Here is a 13,348-nt window from a genome sequence, read left to right as displayed (position 1 = left end):
GACTGAGCCCAGAATGATCCTGGATATGATAACATGTCCACATCCTAAATTAAACAGCGTCTTGTCAAGAGGTTAGTATGAAAACTGGTCTGACAGAATGTGGGGAAAACACATCTGCTCTTATAAATCGATGAGTATCAGGAGTTTCAAACATTCCAAAGAAGAGAAGGTAAACACAGATAAACCTAAACTCTTCCTGTTAGCAGGGAGAATATACTGAAAATCCAAATATTCATGAGTGTACCTGAACCGCCCACTAACACGAGCCAAACCTGGGTGCCAAACTATGGTAAAGGGCCAGAAGTGAAGCAGAAGGAGCTTCCAAATGCAAAGGATATTTATTTTAGTGGTCAGCTGCCACATCGTTTGTTTGTTGGCAACAAGCCGCTCAGCGCGCTGTATATCTTGGCCTGTTAGTTGCTTGTAAAACACTGTTGATTCCTCAGATATGTTGTTTTTCCAGTACTACCTGTGCCATGACAGAGACATAATACCACATGATTTTTATTTGAAGTGTTCACCATCAGTCTGGAGACATATTCAGGCTCAGTTTTGTTCCCATCGCAGATAAAACCAACACAAACTAATACGCCTGGGATTGTTACAGTCATGCTGCATTTGCTTGTATGTGCTTGAGCAGTGCAGCTGAAAAGATTCGGGGTTTTATAAAACTTACTCACGTCCACAGCAACATCGTTAAAAGTGCTCATCCACATGATTTGCCAAATTAAGCAGCAAGATGAAAGTTGCTGTTCCATGAAATTAAAAACAAGACAAACTGCTTTTATGAAGAGGCGGCATGGAGCAGCAGATGAAGCTTAGATTTGATTGGTTGAAAAGGATTTCCTGTGAAGGTGAATGAGAAGCAGATGGCAGGTTGCAGCTCAATGAAAAGGTGTCGAGTCAAAGAGTTGTTACACCTGATGAACTTCCTTACTGCCGTTTCTCCTTCCTGTAATAACTCCGCCTCAAGTGTGCTCTCTCTTCTGTCGTCGTTCCATCCTGGAATTACATCGGACTGTTTTTATCTTATCATCCATTGCCAAGAACATCGCAATCATTCAAGTAACAACCTACAACACACGTCTGCTCTTAACTTCAACCAAAACTCAGTAAATGAAGGCACAACTGGTAACTACCTATAGTAAACATAACAGGTTAGAAGACGTCTCAGAGACATGGTAATAAAAAATTAATGTTACGTCAAACGCAAAATTAACAACTAATTCTCAAATTATCTTCATGTTTCATGTTTCAAAGCATCTTTCAGGCCTCAAATGCATCATCTTCTCACCACACTGGGCTGCCAAAGGAAAGAAAGACACAGCAGATCTGCAGAAAATGGAAACACTAGAACGAAACACAGAGCGAAGGAGAAAAAGGGGGAAAAAAGAAGCAAGAATGACCTAAAAGCATCAGTGTTGAGTGAAAGCTCCAGTTAAACATAAAGGACATGTCAAATAGAGCAAGAAAGCAATCACAGAACTCAAACACACACGGTAGCCGCCCATGGTCGGCCCCCAGCCAGTGCTCAATCAGCCTTTTCTTTCTAAAAGCTGCTGTAATGGCTGAAATGAGCGAGACTCGTTTTAGTGTTTCACGACCACAACCACCGATTCTGTCACTAACAACAAAGGAAGGTGAGGTCGTGTTCTTTGGTATAATTAAAGTTAGACTTTTTGCCTTTATTACAGAGAAAAGTAGAGAGAGGACAGGAAGTGTGGGAGGGAGAGCATGGGAGGACAGGCAGCACAAAGGACACCTGGTCCAGGATTCAAACCAGCGTCACCGTGGTCGTGGCCAGTCATGCTAACCACTACACTACACACAGCTCCTGTTCTTCTGTTTAATTACCCAGACAGCCGGTCAGTTCATATATACTCTATTTTAAACATCATAATAAATAAAAGGTCTCCCCCATGACTTTTCCTAAACTGCTTGTGTTTATCAGAATTAGTGGATTTTCAAAATCAGCTGAGAAAGAAAAACATTTCAGTGTGAAACACAACAAAAATGTTCATGCCCCAAAAAGATCAAGACAACTTCCACTGAAGTCAGGATCAACAAACCAGAGAACTTAGGCTGGGTCTATTATTAACCCGCCAACGGTCCCACAGCCTATTAAAACTCTGGGTAAATATAAAATCTGAAACTAAATCTTCCAACTAAATAAACTGGAAGCTAGAAAGCTCTCTGAGAGCACAGAGCTCTGCCAAGGCTGCCAAACCCTCAGAAACAGGCGTCAAAATACAGACAAGTACAGACAGAAGGGGCAAAGTGTACAGGCCAGCAGCTCATGACAAAACAGCCAAATCAAAAGCTTCTTATCTCCCAGTGGCAAGAAATCCTATTAAAAAATGAATCGCTTGTTCCTTGGACAGTGGCCTGACCTCCCACCAGATCTGTTACCAGGTTTCTGTGCAAACTAACAAACAAACACGATCTGCTTGGCAGAGACAGCCAGCGACGTCGGCTGGCCTACAAAACCTCCTCGCGAATGGATTTCAGTGCTGGCAGTTAAACCAGGGAGGCCCGAGCAACAGAGCAGCAGCCTCCCGGAGAACTCGACAAGTGGAGACACCGGTCACTCTGGTGAGTTCAATAAAACAGGAGAGTAAAGGCTGACAAACAGATCCCAGGGTTCACCCACGAACTGGCTTAGCAACCAGTGAATCACGGCTGGCTGTGTTTTATGGAACCGATCCACACAGATGATGAACAGGCCCACTGTGGATGAGCTAACAATGCATTAGAAATGTCAGCCTCACCACTTAATCCCTGTGGAGTGTGTTTGTGTAGAGCCCATTGTCACAGAGGGGCACTAATGAAATTCTTTCTACACTGTAACGACTGCAGCCACTGCTGAGCCGCCTTTGAAGGGCTTAAGGAGTCAACACTCTTCTTAAATGTCAAAGCCTTTGTGGGGCTTTAAGGCAGGCAGAGCGGCCGCAGGGTGGGACTGTGTTATGTGGGCTGGGAGCTGTTAAGGTGTAATCGTCACCCATGGGTGGGAGCGCAATAAGAAAGAGATAGAGTGATGCATTCCTCCCATACCAGCCGGCCAATCGGTGTCTGTTTGGGTCAAACTCAGCAGAATGCATGAGAAAGTGCTGTGTAATAAACCAGTTTGTTTCCAAGCTTAACTTATTCACGTGTCAATCAATTAACAACAACTTCCCAGCTCTGATAGCAACGACCCGCCCGGGACCACGTGTAGGCCTCAGCTCCAGGTAGAGATGGGCGGCTGGTGCTGAAGCTTGTTTGTGAAGCTGCAGAGCTTCAGCACACTGTGTTGGAGCTCGGAACAAATGAGGAACATCATGTGAGCGGTGACGCCACCGGTGCTTGTGAAGGCGCTTCATTCAGGGTGACAGGTGGGAAAGTTCTGCTGTCAAACAATGTGACGCTGCTGAAATGAGGAGGAGGAGGAGGCTGATGTACGTGACAGATGAAACCATGAGAACATTTGCAGCTGATCCAAGCAATAAGGTAATGAAAGTGATGGCTTCATGTAATGGATATTCCCCATTCACATCACATGGTCCACATGTTCCATATGAACCCATCCAGCCTTTTCAGACACTTTATTGATTATTTTCCTCTTGACGTCCATATTTATTGGAAATGTTGCAGACTCAATAGTTCCACACAGGCTCACGTTTGGTCGCCTGAAGAACTGCTGCAGCTTTAGCAGACGTCACTGTGTTTACTTTGTCTGAGGCTTTGAAGCAACAAAAATCATCTGCCCGTTGCACAGAGCGAGGTCCATACGTGTCTCCAGTTGGTCCTGACAGTCAAATCCCAGTTTTGGATTCGACTGTGCACCTGGATGTGATGCTCCTCGGTGCTATTTGCCTTCAAATCACTCCACCTTAGAACATGCCCTCCCCCGGTTTCCTTCCCCTGCCATCTCCACCCTGGGATATCAGCCTGAACATTTCTCTTGCTTGGTCTCCTCCCAGGCGTTTATACACTTCACCCTCTTTCTCCTCTCCTCCTTACCTCATTACTCGCGTCTAAGTCCTAGTGTTCTGTATTTTCCATCCTATCGTGCCTCTTCTTCCTCCAACTTTTAACAAGCTTCTTCCAGTTATACCTCCAGTCCAAGAGGTCCCTTCCAAAACACAAGATCAGTCCCCTACATCCTCTCCCACAGCTGTTTGGCATCCAAGCCCCATTGAAACACTCCAGACGCCTTATTTTCAGCTATTTTTAGCATCACAATGAAGCTTAATAAAGAGAAACACTTCCCAATATTTCCAGACATTTCACATTAAATGTGATTCTGAGGAGGGGAAACTGTTCCCCCAGCAGGATTGCCAGAGCAAATCAAATCCAAAAGAAACAACAGCATGAAAACACAGATTGTTTTTCATGAGCTGCTTTTTGAACTAATAGTGAAATCAGGATTTAAAACAAAAAAAAAAAGGGACCTTTGAAATAAAGAGTGGTTTTCTTCTGTGCAGAGAAAAGTAATATCTTCCAGAAAGACTGCAGGGCCTGGAAACAAACGCCTGGAGAGAGCAGAGGACCAAACGGGCACAAATCCTTCCATCCAGGCAGCGCCCTGTTAGCAGCTGGTGCTCAGCAGTTACAGAAAGTTTGGGTTCAACCTGAACACTTTACATTCAAGGTGTGTGCCAGAGACGTTTGTAGCTCTGTCGCTGTCGCTCAGTGGTCGTTGGGCACAAACTCACCAAGGTAACGTCAAACCAACAGGGACCAAGGCCGCTGAACGTCGCCTTCGTCTGGGACCAGAAAGTGGCTCTTGAACTCACCACACAGACTCAGTCCGACACACACACACAGGCACATACAGGACGTTCTGTTCCTGGTGAGAGGAAATACCTCTCCACACCAGCAGGGGGCGGTAGTCTGTATTGGTCATTCAAAAAGGGAAAGTGGAAGACCAATACTGCAGATATCCAGAGTGTAAACAAGGCAGCTGTAAAATATCACTGCTGGTTTCAGTTCCCATCCTGGTCAGATGGTGTTAGATAAACATGGAGCGTGTTTATTTGTTTGCTTATTTAGCAGGAACTTCACTGTTACATGAGGAGAACCAGGGTTCTGCCGCTGATGTAATGTATACGGGGTCTTTAGCAGTGGGCAGGTTAGGACTAAGGGGGTCTAGATGATGGATGGATGGATTTCTGAGTCATGTGAGGAAGGTTTGTGCGGCAAGTTCAGACAGAACAAGAGTCGATGAGAGTAAGAGCAAGTAGAAGAAACTCACAGGAGGACTTGGTATTCCCAGTATATAAACTGTAGATGATCAGCTGACGCACGGTGTAAAAACAGTTTAAATGTTTTGACCTGATAAGGGTTCAGCTAAGACTGAAACGTGGTCTGTGTAATCACACTTCTGGAGTCAGACTTTACCTTCCACCGTCCTACTTTATTATTTGTGCAGGGAGTCTCAGTCACCCGTCAGGAAGCAGAAAGTGCTGCAGCTAAATGAACCTTTTAAGAGAATAAATGTGTTCAGGGAATCAATCAGCTTAAAGCAATAAAGTGTCCGAGCTGCTACATTCAGCTGTTAATGTATTTAACCTCCAACTAAATGTTTTTAGCTTTGGATTTGGATCATGTTTTTATATTTAACAGAGCACATTCTGTTATGTTTCAATAGCAGAACAGTCGTTCAGAGCTGCAGCTCATTTGACTGATGGATTCTGAGTTCAACAGAAACTCATTAGTAAAAAACAGAAACCTCATCTGTCAGTGATTATCCTGTTAAAATGAAGGTTTGGACCAGGACTGATTTGGTCCACGTTAGGAAACCAGCAGGAAGCGTGGAAGTGTTTACCTGTCGGCGAGCTGTAGGACACCGTGATGTCTCCAGTGAGATCAGTGGGGGGGTAGCGGCCGTTGAGGAAAACTGAAAAAGCCACAACCGTGGAGGAGCCGACACCTGGAGAGAGAGAGAACGAAGATAAGTTGACATTAGTTTACATGGAGCCTGGATAAATAGGTTCTTTCTGCTCACGTCTGACCCACGTGGGGGGAACATTAAGTGACGGGACGAGTTTCCAGGGGTGGCAGAAACATGGAGGCACCAAAACCAAACTGGTCTGTGGCTGATACGATGTTTTTGTTGGAGCCTTTCACAGATTTAAGGATCGTTGAAGGTCTTGATGGTTGAAAGGCTCCAAACAACCAAACGTTCACACCAGAGTTTGAAAAGATAAAACTGGAATCCACTGATCAGTCAAACTTCTTCTTCTGCGGTTCTATTTCCTGCTGATTACACACTTCACTTTGTACATGTCAGAAAGTTTATTCTGAAGCTGTAAACACACATCTTATTGATCAGCTCCATGTAAAGAGCTGGCCACTAATCAGAAATACTGTCAGTGTGTCTGCAGCTGCTAAAACGTCCATCTGTCGTTCTCAGAAGTCAAATATGAAACAGGTTTTATATCTCAGGCAGGACTTGCTGGTAAAGTTAGCACCTAGTGCATGTTTCACAATTAACCACCATGTTTTTAGCTGTAATTTAAAATAAAACCAGTCCAGAAGAACTGAACCAGGACTTTGTCTTTATGTTGTCCCCTTTTAACCTTTCTGCTGGTCCCTGTCTTTTGTCAGGTCCACAGCGTCATGGAGGTGCACCAGTTTAAGTGGTCTAACTTGTGTTATTCCAAATGTTAATGCAATCTGGAGCAGAAGTTCCGGTTTTTTACTCTGGCGCTTTTTAAAGAAAGACACAGAATGATGGATAAGGAAACAGGGCAGCCAACTAAACACAGGCACTCGCAAACCTGGACTGTCAGCATTTTTGAAATGTGGACAGGGCAGAATACAGCAAACCCAATGCTAACCAGACCCTGTAATATATATATATATATATATATACACACACACACACACACACACACACCCTCACACACACATGCACACACGCTTACATGAAACATCTGCAGGAAAGCTGAGGACAGAGGATTAACAACATTAACCAGAACTTTACCTTGCATCCAAGAACACACACACAAAAAACACTGAAGTTATATGTAGCATGAGAAAGGGGCGCCGACTTGTAACTTCCCTTCAAATACCCCAAAACCAACAGAGACAGAGAGAGAGAAAGAGCAAACAAGCTGGAGAGAAAAGAGCAGGGATCAAATACAGACAGAGAGGAAAGGATATATTACAGCTAATGGATCCACACACACACACACACACGCACACACGCACACACGCACACACGCACACACGCACACACGCACACACGCACACACGCACACACAGTGGTGGCTTAATGGGGCGTGTTGCTCCTGAACTCGGCCTGTCACAGGTGACTGACCCTCAAGTCTGAGTCCTAATGGAAAATATGTAACGAATGACACTGTCTGAAAATACCTCCTTCTGTAAAACACTGAGCAGTTCTAAATGAATTAAACGAAAAACTCCAGGACCTCGCTGACCTTTTCTCTCACAGACGAGGCCTCTGGAGCTGAAGAGTCTTTCTCCACCATCCGTCAGGCGTCCGGTTAGTGTGCCGTCCTCTCCCTCCATCCCTTCATGCTGCTCTTTGCATTTATTCTAACTCATTTTTTGATGTTCCAGCTTTTTCTGCTTCTTCTTCTCTCACTCTGCATCGTTCCTTCTGAATGTTCTGTATTTTAGGCTGATATCTGCAGCACTGTGCAGAAGGTTTAGGTTCTTATCACACCATCAGGTGTCATTTTGGAGGACAAGAAGTCCATAAAGAACCCACTAGAGTTCATGGAGAACTATTTTCAGAGGCAAAAAGAACCAGGAGTCCTGCAGCAGATTCTCCAAGGTTCTGCAAAGTACCAGGAGAAACTATGTGCAGGTGAAACCAAAGAGAACTGCTGCTGCTGCTGCTGCTGGTTCCCTTTCCTGCTCTTTGTATGAAGTTAACTGATAAATTAAAAACTGATGTTTGTTATTCGTATTAAAAACATCTCCTGTGTATTTTCACTGCCTAAAACCTTTGCACAGAACTGTATTTATTCAACAAGCCGTCCCCCTGAGTTATAGTCCCCACGACAACAGCAGTGTGTCTGAAACTGTGCTAGATGCTGGAGGGGCTGCAGTTAATTCAACAGACAATAGGACGTTTGCCTTAGTCTCCCTGTCCATGTCTCCCTGTCCTGCACCCTAACTGCCATCTGTCAGCAGAAGGCTTTTAACCCCTGTGCCCTGCAGGTCACACTGGTCAGACTGCTTTAAGTGCTCTAAGTGTTCCCAGGCCCATTAAGACCAACAAACACCAAAGTAGACAGAAAGTAATCCCCCGCCGCCCTCATCTCTCTGTTTCTCACTCTCTCTAAATCCGTCTCTGCTTCTTTTCTCTTCACTTGTCATCAAGCATTCAGACCCACCTGGACAGGTCTTCATTACCTTTCTTTTACTCCCCTTTCACAACTTCTCCCCGTCTCTACTTTCTTCTCACCTCATCAACTCTGTTTTTCTAACTTTCTGACATCTTGTCACTGTGTCTGGACCTAACCGACCCTCAGGTTCCTCTATCTCAATCTAAATCTCCTTTATCTCCTTACCAGTGTCCCCTGCTGCTCCTCCATCATCTCTCCCTTCTCTTCCACCTTCTTCTCCTCCATAAATTCCCACCTGCAGCTATTTATGAATTCGAGTTTAAGAATGCGTGCGCTGCAGCTCTACCGACACAGAGAACAAACAGTACAGTGGCATCGCTGGATCAGATAAGCTCCATTAGTTGAAGGCAGATTTAAAAGTTTTAAAAGAGGAATGCAGCAGACAACATGGCATGTTAATGCAGTTTGCAGGCTCATTCTTCACGGTAGTGCAAAGACTGGTCCTTGCAACGTTTGTCTTGTTTTAACCGACTTCACACATCTGTTTGCTATTTCTGTGCCTGTACACTAAGAAGAACGGTGGATAAAGACTCATTTAAATTATTGCAGAAGATTCAGAAGTTTCCTGGAGCACTGCTGTTTGATCCGTTCAGTGGGTGAAGTGCTGTATCATCAGGGTTCAGGTTATGGCACTTGACAGCCCATGTTAGAGGTCAAGAGGGGTGGAGATGGGGATCTCGGCCCCACAAGGAGAAGGGAAAGGAGGCATGTGTGTGTTTGTGTGTCTATCACTTCTGTGCCATGTGCAAATTATTTAAAAAGCAAAACACAGAGAGAAACAAATCTGGAGGTTTGTTTGTTCTGAAACATTCCTGGCCTGCTACTGCTTCACCTGTGTGCAATCACAAGTTCATCACAGCCAGAGGCAAACACGGGATTCTGAGGTGGCCACTGGAGTGGTGTTAAACACCGACCTTTGACCTCCGCTGCAGGTCAGGAGCAGGTTAGGTTTGTTATCTTAACACAAAGAGATAAAGTGGCTGATTTGATTTCCTAAACTCTTTCAAAAGTTAATGTCTTTCCTGGACGTTATTGTCAATGTTGTGCTGCCACGGCTCCGACCGCTCGGTCTGAGGCTGCTGTTTCCTTTCTCAGTTCATCTCAACCATTTCTGTCTGAGACATGTCCTGTCATTGAGCATGAACACTGAATGTTACAGCTGATTAAAACAACAATAATTATTCTTTCATTATTCCTAAAATACTCTCAGAGGTAGAGTCGGCCATGATGCTGTGTGTGTGCTGCAGGAAGGGAAAATAGGACGGATGCAAAGAGGAGGAAGGAAATGAGAGAAAACACAAGATATGGGCAACAGCATGAAAAATGAAGGAAGAAGCAGAGAAAGAAAAAGATGGAAGGAGAAAAAGGTGGAGACGGAGAGAGAGAGAGAGAGAGAGAGAGAGAGAGAGAGAGAGAGAGAGGGGGGGGAACAAAGGAGGCAGTGTGCGGTGAACGGGGATCGAGTCGCCATCTGAGACGAATAAAAACTGGAATAACAATAAAAGTCAGAAGGCGCTACCTCCCCTCCTCTTCCTTACCACTGACACGCACACACGCACACACACACACGCGCGCACACACACACACGCGCGCGCGCGCACACACACACACACACACACACACACACACACACACACACACACACACACACACACACACACACACACACACACACACACACACACACACACACACACACACACACACACACACACACACACACACACCTTTTATTGTCCTTTGTATTCTGGAAAGGACTTTGTGACCAATCCCTGGAAAGTGATTTGGAAATAAACTTGACTTGACAGTCACACTTACACTAAGCGCACACACACACACACACACACACACACACACACTCACAGAGCCACAGAATCAAAGACACATGGGACACACAGGTAAACACACACACACACACACACACACACACACACACACACACACACAGCTTCCTATAAGAGATAAAGTGATGACAAGGAACAGACTGGAGGTGTTGCAGCAGCTGTGTTGTTGTTGTTGTTGTTAGCGTTGTTAGCGTTGCTAGTGTTTCCTGCTGCTTTGTCGCTGTTACTTGTATCTGTTCTCTGTTCTGCAGTTTATACCGGACAAAACATGGCTCAGATGAGTCATCACATCACATCAGAATAAGAGGAGTGAAGGAGAAACATGAGCCGCAGAGAAGCTGGAGGATTTCACTGCTCAAACACAGAAAAGGTTTCAGAATAATGTATTCATTCATTTAAGGTGAATTATCTCGATCTTAGGCACATTCCTCAGCCAGATGTATCGTGTAGCTGCATGTGTTTAATTTCTGCTAATGTCCTGTCTCGTCTAGTCTTGTTTATGTCTTGTTTAGTCTTCACTTAATAATACAAACATGCTGGAAATGATTTTTCTCATCTTGGCTCTGAAGGACCAGCAGCTTTTCGCAGCGATGACCTGGTTTCTTCATAGTAATCATCTTAATATTATGTAAGAAATATTGAACTGGGTTTGGGCATCAATTCAAAAGATCTGGAGTCAAACAAGATGTTTGCAACTTAATAGCAGGAAGTTAAACTTGAACATTTCCTGTTACTTTTTACTGTTGTGCAGTTTTAATGGTGATAGTCTGCATGGCTTACATCGGATATATACTGTACTCATACAGGTCACGCACCACGTCTGCAATCCATAAAGTGGGGTGTGATTTTCTGGACTAAATCACCAAATAAACTCAGTCTGTGTGACTGGGATCCAGCTCCTCTGAGCCCAGTCCTGGCCAACATTAAAACATACACAGCTTCCATTCATTTATTTTCCTCTCATTTTCCACAACTCTAACTGATGCGAAGCGGTTCAGGCCCAAATCTGATCACCGAGGGTCAGCCGCAGCGGCCCTGCCGCTTCAGAGCCGAACCAGGCCATTCCGGGCCACAGTGGACTAGTGAGGGGTCATTTAGGAGGGAGGTGAGAGAAAGAAAGAAAAAGGAAACGTGTGAGTCAAGAAGCTCTTATGTGTCACTGTCGAGAGCGATGGATCGGCCAGTGAAAGCCAGTGGCAGAAGGTCAAAACACACACACACACACACACACACACACACACACACACACACACACACACACACACACACACACACACACACACACACACACACACACACAGCTACAGTACTTTCCTCCAAGTGTTTGTCCATATTTAGCCGGGGTGACGTGTGTGTGTTTCAGCTTGTGTCCATGGATATAAATGTGTAAGTATTTATAAGACCTGGGTGTGTGTATCTCTGTAACTGTGTGTGTGTTTGACTTTGAGGCTTCTGAATTCGACCTGTCCGACCACCACCTAAACTCACATAAACAAAGCATCTGTCGTGGGGCAAGTGTGACAGTGAGTCACAGCCTCTGATCGTCCATGTGAACAGGGAAATGTCGAGCTGTGCTGCCAATAAGAAAAACTCTGCACGACCAAACCAAACAGACAAGTCCAGGGTTACAGGAGCTTTCTGTCCTTCTTGTTTTGGCTTGTGTTCACACACTGACTTTTCGTTGGCTGTGCAGATATGGGAGCTGTCGTTACTCACGCAAAGGATTTGCCAAATCATTGCTTCTTCATGTTCATTCACAAAATCAAAAAATAAATACAAATAATAATAATACTAATAGTAGTAAAGATTTGAGTATTTTTTCCATTTAGAAATAAACCTAATAAAAAATGCAGAGCATTTATTCTCCTCTGTATATTTCTACACATTTTCCAGTTGTACTTTCTGTAACGTTCCCTAAATGAGCCTCAGATATTTAAGCCCACTTCACGCTGTGGGGGCTTCTACAGCTCTAACAAACCGATTATATGTCAGTAAAGACATAAAACAGGGCAGAACGTTGAGGAAGCATCAGTCTCAGTTACTGAATAAATGAGGACGTACTGAAGCAAAGACACATTAAATGCAAATCATTCAGAGAAAGTTAGTCATATGAAAATCATCCTAAATAGAGGGAGGTGATGCAGGGGTGCAAACTAAATGTGCTGCGAGTTTGCATGAAGTTTGCATGGAGGTCATGTGCAGTATACGCAGAAATAAGAATGCACTGTGGTAAAACGCATTACGTTTCTGCAGAGACATTATGAATCACAGCAAAGCAGTGGTCAGTTTGATTCAGAGCTCAGAATAAATGCGCTGCGTTCCAACTGCCTGAGAATGCTGCTCACATCTTGAAATCATAAATTTGCAATCCATACTGGTCCTTTTAAAAAACCTAGTGACTGCTCCTCTGTGATGGATGATGGTTTCAGCAAATGCCGGGAGCAGTTTGGAGGAGAAAGAGAGACGGAGAGAAAAAAGAGAAATATTCTGGTGTTGATCCGTCTCCTGTGCCAGAGTACATGATTTACAAAATGTCTATAATCTCTCTAATCTCTTGCAGGATTTATATTCTCATAGTGATAATCTGACAGTGTTTTGTTTGAAATAAACTGCAAATTGCTAAATTCCAATTAACAAACGGTGCCAGGATCAAACTGTGTTGAGAGTGACAAGTGAAGATCTGTAAAAGACAAAAAGTGCTGTAGCAAAGCTGTGCTCGGGCCAACTGTGTTAGGAGCAGTTTATTCCTAACTGGCCGTATTTATTCCATCTTAGTGTTGTTATGAAATGAGGCATGCTCCTATTGGAATGAGACATTTCAATATTGTTTCAATCCTCATGCTTGACCACCATGTTTTAGTTTAAAGTGTAACAACATTCTGTGTTTATCAAAGTTTACCCAGTTTGCAAACACCCTTGGCTTAGCTGTTTCACTAAAGAAGAACAATGGAAGCTCTGGACACACACTTTGGTCCAAAAAGGTGACAAGATGCAATGGATTCTGGGTAACATGGAGACGAATGTCAATATCTGGCAGCCTGGAAAGCTGAGCACAACAAAACCAACTGAGGCTCATATTCAGTTTCTTTGTAAGATGCTGTCAACAGAAAGTTTACAGGACTGGAACTAATTAGAAAAGGC

General features: G+C 44.2%; 1 protein-coding gene across 2 annotated transcripts in view; it reads right to left on the bottom strand.

The window, feature by feature from the left end:
- The window catches only part of bbs9 (Bardet-Biedl syndrome 9), a 123,510-nt gene that overhangs the window by 86,208 nt on the left and 23,954 nt on the right, over positions 1-13,348 (bottom strand). For both annotated transcript variants that reach the window (XM_026317863.1, XM_026317864.1), the window contains exon 14: positions 5,810-5,914. In XM_026317863.1, the coding sequence (XP_026173648.1) occupies positions 5,810-5,914 (105 nt within the window). The remainder of the gene's footprint in view (positions 1-5,809; positions 5,915-13,348) is intronic.

Source organism: Mastacembelus armatus, chromosome 16 (genome assembly GCF_900324485.2).
Source record: "Mastacembelus armatus chromosome 16, fMasArm1.2, whole genome shotgun sequence".
NCBI classification, from domain to species: domain Eukaryota; kingdom Metazoa; phylum Chordata; class Actinopteri; order Synbranchiformes; family Mastacembelidae; genus Mastacembelus; species Mastacembelus armatus.
The sequence above is the reverse complement of the archived record's forward strand: the minus strand, read 5'-3'. Positions and strand labels throughout refer to the sequence as shown.